This window comes from Diospyros lotus, chromosome 3 (genome assembly GCF_014633365.1).
Source record: "Diospyros lotus cultivar Yz01 chromosome 3, ASM1463336v1, whole genome shotgun sequence".
NCBI classification, from domain to species: Eukaryota; Viridiplantae; Streptophyta; class Magnoliopsida; order Ericales; family Ebenaceae; genus Diospyros; species Diospyros lotus.
The window spans coordinates 29,705,399-29,718,046 of NC_068340.1; the positions used below are offsets into that span (position 1 = coordinate 29,705,399).

The window sequence follows — 12,648 nt, forward strand, 5'->3', positions numbered from 1 at the left end:
AGATTTACGTTGCAGACGACGATTCATGTATGTATGTAAATATGAATCTGACGGTAGCTCCAAATAGCAAGAATCCAGGCAAATAATCAAAACTCATTTAATAAAGTATTATAAAATATTTTTTTTAAATTTTAAAATAAATAATTTTTTGTTTTAAAACATAATTTTTTAAAATAATAAAAATATATATTTTTAATAATTTAAAAATAAATACTAAAAATATAAAATATAAAATTTAAAATTAAAATATGAGGGGAACATCGCCTAAATTATTTTTGATAGGTTATTTATCGGCTCATTTTGTAAAAAGATTATGATTAAATTTTTAGTTTGTAAAGTCAGTCTTAATGAATTTATGTGTATTTTTATATATAATAATATTAATAAGCGACGATAATCTTGAATACAAAATTTAGCTCAAATTGAAATTATTTAGCTCACATAAAATGATGCAATTAATTAAATTTTAAGGAGGGCGGGGTGCGTGTCAAATGGGTAGCCAAGTGTCAGTCATCCGCATCATACCATTCCTAACTAACTGGCGTCTGCACTGCAAGAACCAGACCCCACCAACACCGAGGCTTTCAATTGCTTTATACTCTACTAACCAGTAATAAATAATTACAAACTTATCCAAAAACTAATAAAAGTAGTAGTCTTCTATCAATTATCACACCGTGAATGATGAAACCAACGAAAATAAACTATTAATATATATTTAAATTATTTTACACATGATGGAAAGTTTTTCTTTCTAATAAGAACACTAATCTATATCAAAATTCAAATATAAAATTTTTAAATTTATCTAAATCTTAAATAAATAATTAAGACCTATTTTAATAAATATTCAAATAAATGTAATTACCTTCATAATTTAAAATATAATAATTATTTTACCTTCTAAATCTTTCATCATGTATTCGTACAGTTGATTTTTCCAATGATGAATTACTAGTTTTCTCCTTTTATGCCAATAAGCTGATCTCATTTACTACATTTTCCCAATTGTAATGTTTGCTGGATTGACTTGGATTAAGTATATTGGCTACATATTACTTCCAGCCCCCATTTTCCTAACAGTCTCATAGCTTTGCTTCTCAATGGCGTAAGATGGCAGAAGTGGCTGCGGCAATGAGAACAGCCACGAGGACGAACAACGGTGGAGGAAAAAAGAGAGAGAGAGAGAGAGAAGAGAGGCAGCTGCGTCCATGGCGAAAGACGGCGGAAGCGGCGGCGACGACGAGAACAGCCACGACGGCGAACAATGGTGGAGGAAGACAGACAGAGCGAGAGAGTGAGGAAGAAGAGAGGAAGCAGCAAACTTTGGGGGGAAAAATAAGGGACAAATTTGTAATTTTAGCGTTGAGTTGTCCACCATGTTGTCTAAGCTTCGGTTCGTGTAGCATTTTCCAGCCAACAATTAGTAGGAGTGCTGACTTGTATGATAGCGATCTTTTGGGATACGTTGAAGTCCGCTACTGTCTGTCCAAAAGAGCAAGCTTACTCATCTTTAGTGTGGAGCATATATAAATAGGCTTGCCTAATAAGCAGAGAGAACAAAGGCCGCAAAACACACCTAATGAACACAGATTGAACAGACAGAACAAAGCCAAGGCGAGGGAGAACAAAAACAATAAACAACGCAGACGCAGAGCCTATACAGCCCAGCCCAGCCCACATAAGCCTCAGAGGCCACACAACACGGAGACAGAGATAAGACAGACACATATTACCATGTGAGCAATTAATTTGTTGTTTACACAATTTTTTTAATGTAAAACAAATGGAACTATTACGTAAGTTACACAATTTGTTATTCTGGAAAATTTGGTTTTACGATCATGAAAATGGAACACCCAGAGAGAAGTGGCATTAAGATAATAATATAAGCTAATTTGCTATGAATCGTTGATCACAGCAACGTCAAAACACTTTCGTTTTAAAATGCTACACACATAAAAAGGCTTCCAATCCACTTAATTACTTTTTCCTTCATAGTAACGACGATTATCAATTGAATCGTTATCGTACACGCCAGTACGAGATCGACATCGCCCAAGAATTTGAAATACGCACGCGAGAACTGCTTTGAGACCGTGATTTACAGATAAAATAAGAACAATTAATGGGAGGAGAAAGGTGTTTGCTTTTGCTGGGCAATAAACAATAAAATGGTGGCATTAATATGTAGGTATGTGTATAACAAGACCTTTTCAAATTCCAAGTCGAGATAGAGAAGGCTTTCTCCTTATCTGATAAAAGTATTATTTGATACATTCCTTCAATCAACTATAAAACAGGACAGTTGAACCATTTATATTATACATATATAGCACTCACAACAAACATCTCACAATTTACGACACCATCTCAAAACATATATTATTTATTTTTATTTTAACATCTGACAAACAGGACTAAAAGGAAAGCGCCAAGATTCAGGAACACAAAAGGCCATGCTTTTTAGTTGGTGATCTCAACCAGAGATCTGAATGGCCTTCACGTCGGCCTTCTTCTGCTCCGCCTTAGGCACAGTTACAGTCAGCACCCCGTTCTCCATGCTTGCCTTGACCTCCTCCAACTTCGCATTTTCCGGCAGCCGGAACCGCCTGAGGAACTTTCCGCTGCTGCGCTCCACCCTGTGCCATTTATCGTTCTTCTCCTCCTGCTCCTTGCTCCTCTCGCCGCTTATCTGCAGAATCCCGCCTTCTTCCACCTCAACCTTCACCTCCTCCTTCTTCAGCCCCGGCAGATCGGCCTTGAAGACGTGGGCTTCCGGCGTCTCCTTCCAGTCGATCCTGGCGTTGGCGAACTGGGAGGTTTCGCGATTCGACGCCGGCACGTTGGAGATTGGGGAGGTGAACATGCCGTCGAATGGATCCCAGACGTCCAGAGAGACTGGGTCGAAGACGTTGCTTCGTCGGCTGCCGAAGAAGGTTGGGATAAGAGACATGTTTGCAGACTACACAGGTTGATTGGAAACGGAATCCAGCGAATTAAACTGAACGCTTGCAAGAACAAGAGCTTAAAATGAGCTTCGGATTGTATGAGAATAAGGATGCGATGGGATGAGCAGGTATTTATAGTGGGAGGAGATGGTTCTGGGGTTTCTCTCTTACAGTAATAAATTAATAGAATACACTGGAAGATGGAAGTGAGGACTTGAGGAAGAGGATTTTGGTGCTTTCGCGGCAAGTCGACAAGTTTCTAGTAGTTTCAAGTCCCTTATCTTCTTCTTTTCATCTTTTTTTTTTTTTTTCTTGTTTATTTATTTACTTACCTTCTAATATCCGAGACAAGCCTTTCTTGGCGGGCCTTCTGGCAGCCCAACTGTCCCATTTCATCAAAACATACAAATTAAAGTTGAGACTTGGGTCTAGTCGCTGGAATGGGTTGGGGTCTAGGTGAGATCCCAATAGCGAAATGGTGTTTATAATAATCAAATTTTGATAAATATGTGTATAGAAAGACACCCAAATAATTTTGAATTTTATTTTCTATAAATTTATTATTCCTGTATTATGATTGTTGTTTTGTGATTTTCCATCAAATCTTTATTTACATAATAATATTTTGTTTCTTACTACATAGGAAGGAATACGGTGTTGGCCGGCAAAAGAATACCATTGCCATCTATTTTTAAGTGCAGTGTAAACGAGCTGTGAATTAAAAATAAATTTTCAAACACTTGTATATTTAGACAGGCGCACATCTTCTCTTGATCTCCGCAGGTTCATTCTCATGACGTAGTTCGTTCATATTAGAGAAATGAAGGTCAGATAATTGAAATAAGGATAATGCTATTCGGCACAAAGTAATGCTCGAAGAAGTGCCACCCTAAATGGAATTACAATTTCAATTATAGTCCAATTGACAGAAATACCCCATGTTAAAATAATAGTCCTTTCCTCCAACGCTCAATCTCTCACTCTTTTTCTCTTTTCTCTCTCACTTACTTTCTCTCTCTGTGTTCTCTTTTGTTCGACTTTATCCATCGCGAAATCTCTCACTTTTCTCACTATCTTCTCTCTCACTTAGTCTCTCTTGTTCTCTCTAGTTCGACATTCCCCATCACTCAAAGAGAAATCGCCCGTAGTGCGACCCTTCTTCTCGGATCGAAGAAGGGTCGTCGTCTTCTGCCCATGCGACTTTATCTTTAACCTTCTCTCGGTCTCTTTCACTCTGAGGCACTCTGACTTCTCCATTGGCTCCGATCTACAAGAAGGGAGGTAAGTCTTTTAAACATTTTAGTCATCAGCACACATCTATCATATATATGTATATACGCGTTTTTTGGCTTGGGGCGAGATTTTAATGTTAGATTTAGGGAGTTTCGACTATTAAATCTTGCTAATTTTTGGGTATGTTGGTTGATGGGCCCTTGGGAATCAGGTGGTTATCTCTAATCGTTGGAAACCACCCGTTACGGTGGCCAATAGTGGTTGGCAGTGCATTTTTAAGTTTGGCCGAAAATTAAAACTCAGATCTACTAAAATCTAACCATTAAATTTGTCCCATTTTTTTGTATGTTGACTCTTTTGACTTGGTGTTTTTGATGGTTGGTTCTGATAATGGAAACTTCAGCCGACAATAGTTGCTGGAGGTGTTGGTGGCGGCGGTTACATATATACATATATTTATATATATTTACATATTTTCTTTTATTTTTGTAATTATTTTAATTTATATTGTAAGTGTTAATATTTAATTATGAATTTGTATTGAGGATGTTGAAGTTAATATTGAATTTGTATTGAATTGGTGATATTGGAATATTGTGAAGGTTGAAATTAAATTGAATTAGTTGGAATTTAAATGTTAATAAATTCAATTGGTTTGTATTTGTTTTGTGAATATTGGAATTGAAATTATTAAGCTTATTTAAGAATTGAATGTTAAGTAGCTATTGTTAATTTTATTTAAATTTAAATATTTATTAATGTGCATATATATTTTAAATTAGCTAAATATCAAATTTAAATTTATATTTATTAATGTGTATGAAGTTAAATTTAAATTTATTTAATATAAGTTTATTTTAAATTTAAATTAATCTGAAAATTAACAGTAAAAATGATTCTTTGTAAATGTTATAATAATTATACAGCAAAATTAACACTTATGTATTATACATTTTATTAAAAAAAATTAATTCTTTACTCATAAAAAAAAAAATAATCACTAACATGGCTTAATTCATATTTACATCCACCCATTGGATTCATCTTTTTTTTTTTCATTTTTAAAAATAATTTCCTAATTCACTTACTTTAAATCAAGGAAAAATGTTTTTAATTAATTTTTTTTCATTTACCAAAACACAAGAAGTATTTGTAAGGAGTATTTTTTTCATTTACTCTACCATCAAGGTGGAGAATGAGCTGGTAGGTCCTTTATTTACAAAAAGTGTCATTCATCTTTATCTTTTATGATTTAATAACTCATTATGTATATATATATATAATTTATGAATCTTAGTACTAAATAAAAAAAATTAAAAAATAAAAAATTTTAATTAAGAGAAATACATAATTTGTTTGATAAATTAAAGTAAAACCAAACTCAAATGAACAAATTTTTGAATAATTAGTATTTCTCGAGGTGTTTCTACATTTGGTTTAAAAAAATTAAAAAGGTACAACTCAATCTCTATCCATCACATAAAATTATTTGATTTTTTTTTTTAAATTTATTTAATATAAATTTAAAATATATATAAACATTAATAAATATCTAAATTCAAATAAAATTAAAAACAGTAACCACTTAGCATTCAATTCTTAACTAAACTTAATAATTTTAATTTAAAAATTCACAAAACAAATACAAACTAATTTAATTTATTAACATTTAAATTTCATCCAATTCAATTTAATTTTAACTTTCACAATATTCAAATACCACCAATTCAATACAAATTCATAATCAAATATTAACATTTACAATATAATTTAAAATAATTACAAAAGAGAAAAGAAAATATGTAAATATATATAAATATATCTATATATGTAACTGTATATATGTAACCGTTGCCACCGATGACTCCGGCGACCACTGTCGGTCGAAGCTTTTCACGATCAGAGCCTACCATCAGAAACACCAAGTAAAGAAAGTTAACATACAAAAAAAATGGAACAAATTTAACGGTTAAATTTTAGTAAATCTAAGTTTTAATTTTCGGTCAAACTTAAAAATGCACTGTCCGTCACCACCGACCACCGTAGTCGGTGGTTTTCGATAATCAGAGATAACCACCTGATACCCAATAGCCCATCAACCAACATAGCCAAAACCCAGCAAGATCTAACGGTCAAAACTCCTTAGATCTAACATTAAAGTCTCGACCAAAGCCAAAACCCATTTAAACACACTGTCAGTCGCCACCGACCACTGTGGTCGGTGGTTTCCAGCGATCCGAGGCAATCACCCAATACCCTTACCCCATTGACCTACATACCCAAAAATCAACAAGATTCAATGGTCGAATCTCCATAGATCTAAGCTTAAACATTTGGTCAAACCCAACACTCGCATATACCTCTGCTAAAAATCATTGCTAATAAAACTAAAGAAATACCTCATTGTAGATCGGACTCGAATCGAGCCAAGGGATGTTGGAGACACTGTCACATGGGGCTGGAGAGAGAGAGATGGTCAGAACGAGCCCAAGTGAGGTCGAAGGCTTGGTCGGACGTGCAAGAAAGAGCGAAAGATGACCTTATCAAGAGGAAGGGAGGAACAAGTCTGCTCAAAGGAGAGCATGGGTCAAGTAGAGAATATGAGAGGAAAATGTGTCAAACAGAGAATATGAGAGAATAATTTGAATTTTGAAATTTTGGCTACCCTCTTTTCATTGAAAATATCGCGATATTTTGAAAATAATTTTGCAATATTTATGAAGTGGCACTTTTTCGAGTACCACTTCGAGCCGAATAGCATTATCCTTGAATAATTGTGTCCGTCGGTATGATAGGTTGTAGTCCATATGCAATGACAATCAACATAAGCATTTGCACTGGGTTTCGGCATTGGAGAGGAGAGTATAGAAGGCCCGATACTTCAGCCCCGCGACAGGAGATCATCATTGCTCAGCCAAAAATCCAACTAATTGAACTACCTGGGTAACCATCAAATGAAGCAGCACCTTGAAATGAGTTACTACAACTCTTAACGCACCAGTGAGAGCTTGAAAAGTCCAATCTGGAGGGGCATGAACACGACGATAAATAACAGCATCATGAATCCGGGTCAGCCGCATATATTTTATACCATGTTCGATCGGATGAGTTTTACGCTGCCCTTTGGGTGAATAGGATTATTCTAGATTTCAAAGATCTGCAACGTTTTGGCATCAAGCTTGCTTTTACTCATGGCTCCTCTTAAACTTATTATCTAAACCATACCGGTGGATGCAGATTCAGACCAGGGACGCGGATCAACCGACAATGCCCCTCCGTTCAAAAGCTTCATCCATGGAAGAATTCTGCCTCAAAATGATTCAAGCAAGTTCAGATATTAGGAGAAACGGTTTAAAAACAACAGCTGTGGCATTTTAAGCGGGAATCCTTGGCATATTTGATGACAATTTCCTTCATGGCCCAAACAAACAAGGCTAGTAAACAAGAATTTCCTCACATAAATGCTATACCCGAAATGACACAAGATAGCAACAAGGCTCTATAGATTAACATTTGTTGGAGATTGATGAGAAGAGTAAGCGATCAATTAGCTGAGCCACTAAAAGACCAGACTGATACACAATTACTAGAGGGTCAACAACACAACAGTTTTGGAATATTCCAAGCAGTGACAAAGTTAAGAGAGGGGCAAGCAATCAGTTTGCTGAGCCATTCATCAATTGAATTGGTATTTAGAGCTCCACCTGAAGATGTGTTCATGGTGCTAATATTCCTCTCACAGAATTAGAACAACTATAAAGATCTGTGTTTCGAACTAAGTATTGTGAATCAATCCAGTAATCTTCGGACCATTTGGACTAAACATACCCTCACACCAACTAAAATGGCATGCAGATAATTTTTTGCTTAGTTCTCAGAACAATATTAACATTTCAGACAATGCAAGGAATAATAACCCCAAAATCCACAGAGAATAACAATGTAATAAATTCTCATGTTTGATGATGCGTACACCTTTTCAAATCTAGTTTAATATTCGGAAGCATAAATTCTAATCAGATCCAGGGGATTGACTTCTGAATATTCAGACTTAGATATAATCCTCTAGAGGAAAAACACTAGGCTAACAGTAAGTTATCAGACTCAATATTGAAATAACTGATGAAAAAGAAACCACTCTGGTACAAGAAATGCAAGAACAATAGATAATGCCTGAAATGTTCCAAAGTTGCAAATGACCCTGTTGCAGCAGATAAGACGAGGTATTCCTAAATAAAACATACATAAGCTGCAAATTATTCATCTACTCCCCCTCCAAGTCTTTATCCGTCTTTTTCTTCTTCTTCTCCTTCTTCTTCTCGCTTTTATTTGCATTATCGTCAGCCTCACCATTCTCTGTATCTTTGCTCTTCTTCTTCTTCTTTTTCTTCTTCTCAGATTTCTCCTCATCTGATGACCCAGCTCCATCCTTCTCTTTATCCTTCTTTTTCTTCTTCTCCTCCTTAGGTTCATCCACATCAGAAGTTACACCATCTGCACCCTCTTTCTTCTTCTTCTTCTTTTTCTTCTCTTTCTTTTCAACCTCCACCTCAACCTCCTCCGGCGCATCCTTCACCTTCAGTCTCTTAGAAACATCTGGTGCAGGGCTACCATCAATTTCCTCCAATTTCCTTTTCCGCCCCTCTTCACCATCCTCCTCCTTAACCCTCTTCTTCTTCTTTTTCGTCTCTCCCTCGACAGCTGGTGCCTCGGCACTGCCTATCACTGGTTCAGCCTTAGCAGCAAGCCCTGCAACCGCTGAATCAGCACCTGCCGGTAGAACCACATTCCTCAGCCACTCAGCTGGGGTTTTCTCATTAGGCTTGCCGTGCTTGTCCAATTTCCCCTCAGCAATCAGCTTCTTCTTCATCCCAGCCCTCGGCCCCAACCCCCATTTCCTTGGATAAGTGTCCCTATCCATCACCACCCTCTTGATTTTTGCCACCACACCGTGATCACAAGTGGCCATCACGGCCGTAGTCATCTCTGCAATGCCCAAGGCAATTGCTTCCCCTTTCGTAGTCATCAACACAACCTCCTCCCCAACGTCGATATCATTCTCGAACCTCAAAAGCCCCGGAATCATCAGCTTTGCGCCGTAACAAATGGCGTTTACGGCCGAATCCTTCACAACCAATCTCTTATAGCTAGTCAGCAACACCTCCAGTGGCATGATCACTCTCCTCAAGTAACTCTCATCCCTATAATTATCATACAGCCATTGAGCATCCATCACATCGTGCATCGTCACCATGTTATCTTTCTCGCCTAAAATACCCGAACGGACCCGACGGAGCTCCTGCATATGGCCTCCGACGCCAAGAAGAAGACCCAAATGGACACACAGAGTCCGAATATACGTACCCGCTTCGCAAGATACCCAGAAAACCACCAAATGCCTATCCGGATCGTACTCCAAAAGCTTGCTTTCATAGATGGTCCTAATCCTAAGCTGCCTCTTCACCGCCGAGATCAGGGGCGGGCGCTGAAAAACCGCCCCGGTTAACGTCTCCAGAGCCCGAGCCACTTTCGCGACGTCGGGTACTGAAGAGTGGAGCCGGGCCACGCAAACGTACTCCTTTCCGGCCCCTTGCTGGGACTTGACCAACCGGGTCGCCCGGTCGATGCAGACGATGAGGTTGCCGGTGACTTTCGGGTCGAGCGTGCCGCTGTGGCCCGTTTTCTCGACCCGGAGGATGCGTTTGATCCAGGCCACGACCTCGTGTGAAGAAGGGTTAGCGGGTTTGTCGAGATTGAGCACACCGTACTTAATGTACTCGGTGAGAGGGCGCTTCAGCGGGGAGAAACCGGAGGGGAGAGGGGTATAGTGCCCAGTTCGAACATTGAGGCGATCATAGTTCTTGAGCAGGATCGGCCACTGAGAGGTGTCGATGGCCGGAGAGAAGTTCTGAGGCTTGATTAGGTAGTCGGCATCGTCGGCGGTGGGTGGTGGCTGAGCGGGGACGGCCAGGGCTTGGTCGTCTTTGGACTTGTCCTTCTTTTTCTTTTTCTCTGAACGGGTAATCTCTACGTCGGCCATGGATGACGGCTCAGGTAGCAGAGAGACAAGAGAAAGTGAAAATTTAAGGTTTTAGGGTTTCCAGGGACAAAGATGGGGAGGCTAGTTTTAAGATGTGGGGAGGCGAGATTGTGTGATTCTAGGGTTTAGGGTTTTTGGGGGGTGGAGGGGGGGATCTTCCGGTGTTTTCAGCTCACCTTAACCATTAATGTGTTGCCACCTGGCGTCTTTTCGCCAAGAAATAGTGCCCAGTTGTTGCCATTGCCTTTCTAGACGGATTGTTGAATGAAGGCCCAATACGAAGTAGGCCAGATTATTCCAGGGCCCAATTTCATGCTCATCAATTGGGCTTCTTCAATATTCGGACTGGAATACTAGTTCATTTTCTTTATGGATATTTGAGAACTCTTCACAAAATAAGATTTTAGTACCAAGTGCCAGTAACTTTTAAATTCACGAAAAATCATGGGTAGAGTAAATAGGTAAATATGATTTATCCAAATTTGCCAACCAAAATTTATTTATTCTCATAAAATGCTTAAAATAATTTTTACATTCAGGATACACAAGTGTAGCGATAAATACTACAATACAAATATATATATATATACACACATTAAATTTTATATCTCATTAGCACCCAACAAAATAAGATTTAAGGGTGTGTTTGATAGTATAGAAATTTTATGACAAATTTTACATTTGAATAATTGAATTTCATATTTATTGTTTGCTACATTATATTTTTCATAAAATTGAATTTCATGGTACAATTCTTTAAAACATATTTTAATCTATTTTTCATAAAAATTTGATTCTAAGGGAGTGGTGATTTTTGTTTTTCATAAAAGTTGAAAAAGAAAAAAATTAAATGCAATCAAACACACCTTAATTAAATCTAAAATATAATGAGTGAAATTGTTGGTTATGTCTTAGGAATTCTAAATTTGTTAAATATATGAACTATCAAAACAAATGGTAAACTTTGAAATAAAACATTTACTTGCTATTAATAAAAAATTAATTATTTTTTATTAATATATTATAGCAAAATATTTTATTACCATTTAATAAATTTGATATTATATATATATATACTAGCGTATACCCGTGCTTAAAGATATGATGTAAATAATATTAAGATTAAAATATAATTATAATTTATACGTATTATGTTGAAATTTGTGAAGAACTGGTAACAATTTTGCTTGTATTAAATGCTTTACAAAACTCAAATAAGAAACAAATATATAAAATTTATAATGTTAACCAATATTGCAAATCAAAATATAAGAGCAACTAAAAAAAAAAAATTATAAACACTGAACAAAAAACATAAATTAAAGTTATTATATACTTGTTAACGTTTTATAATAAAAAGAAAAAAAATTACTGTAATACCCCGAGAGCCCAGAGAATTTAGTACATATCGAGGATAGTGTAAGGAAGGAAACAACACCAGATGGATACCTTTTGGGCTAAATGTTGGCAAAGAACTCCCAAGTTAAGCGTGCTTGACCTGGGGTAATCCAAGGATGGGTGACTCCCCTAGGAAGTTCGTGTAGGTCCATCAGGGTAAGTTGTTCCGGTCCTTCTTATCGCTCGATGCGAGATGTTACAGGTGGTATCAGAGCCGACCCCCGAAACTCTGAGCGCGGTGGTGGGGCAAATCTCAGCAATGAGGCTGAGTCCCCGAGGGGGGGTGCGTGTAGGCACCTTAGGCGAATCTCACATCGACCATGCATCGGGGGAGATTTGGGACCGGTTGTAAGGTCGTATGACGAGGACGTCATGTGCTCAATGGGGGAGAATGTAATACCTCGATAGCCCAGAGAAGTTAGTACATATCGAGGATAGTGTAAGGAATGAAACAACACCACCTGGATACCTTTTGGGCTGAATATTGGTAAAGAACTCCCAAGTTAAGTGTTCTTGACCTGGGGTAATCCAAGGATGGGTGACCCCCTGGGAAGTTCGTGTAGGTCCATCAGGGTAAGTTGTTCCGGTCCTTCCTATCGCTCGATGCGGGATGTTACAATTATTAAATATATATAATAAAGCACATCAGTAAGTGTTCTACAATCTGAACAAATTAAATATCAAACAATATATACTAGCCTGTATTTTAAAATTACTAAAAAAAAATAAATATCAAATAATGCATAACAGTCAATACTCTGCAATATATCTAAAAGAAATTAAAATTAAATTGCACATCAGTTAGTGTTATTGATATCAATAGGGGAATTTCGGTTCGGGGTCGGAGAACCTTAAGTTCCTCAACCGTGCACGATCGGGGAAGCTTTGGGTTCTCGATCGTGAGTGGTCGAGAACCCTTGTGTTCCTGAATCTTGGGTTCCTCAATCATGCGTGGTCGAGAATTTTTTTATTTTTATATTATTTTAATTAAAAAAAATTATTGTAATAATAAGAATAAATTAATTC

General features: G+C 37.1%; 2 protein-coding genes across 2 annotated transcripts; both read right to left on the bottom strand.

Annotated features, from left to right (window-relative positions):
• Positions 1-2,213: 2,213 nt before the first annotated feature.
• LOC127796358 (17.4 kDa class I heat shock protein-like) lies at positions 2,214-3,074 on the bottom strand. Its single transcript, XM_052328452.1, has one exon. The coding sequence runs from the start codon at positions 2,954-2,956 to the stop codon at positions 2,480-2,482; it is 477 nt and encodes a 158-aa protein (XP_052184412.1). The 5' UTR covers positions 2,957-3,074; the 3' UTR covers positions 2,214-2,479.
• Positions 3,075-8,119: 5,045 nt separating this feature from the next.
• On the bottom strand, positions 8,120-10,373 carry LOC127798034 (H/ACA ribonucleoprotein complex subunit 4). The gene has a single exon (XM_052331313.1). It carries the CDS (start codon positions 10,222-10,224, stop codon positions 8,449-8,451), a length of 1,776 nt encoding a protein of 591 aa, XP_052187273.1. The 5' UTR covers positions 10,225-10,373; the 3' UTR covers positions 8,120-8,448.
• Positions 10,374-12,648: the final 2,275 nt, after the last annotated feature.

What these genes read in the sequence shown, in the direction of transcription:
- LOC127796358 (XM_052328452.1), bottom strand. Translation starts at nt 2,956, where the DNA reads ATGTCTCTTATCCCAACCTTCTTCGGCAGCCGACGAAGCAACGTCTTC.
- LOC127798034 (XM_052331313.1), bottom strand. Translation starts at nt 10,224, where the DNA reads ATGGCCGACGTAGAGATTACCCGTTCAGAGAAAAAGAAAAAGAAGGAC.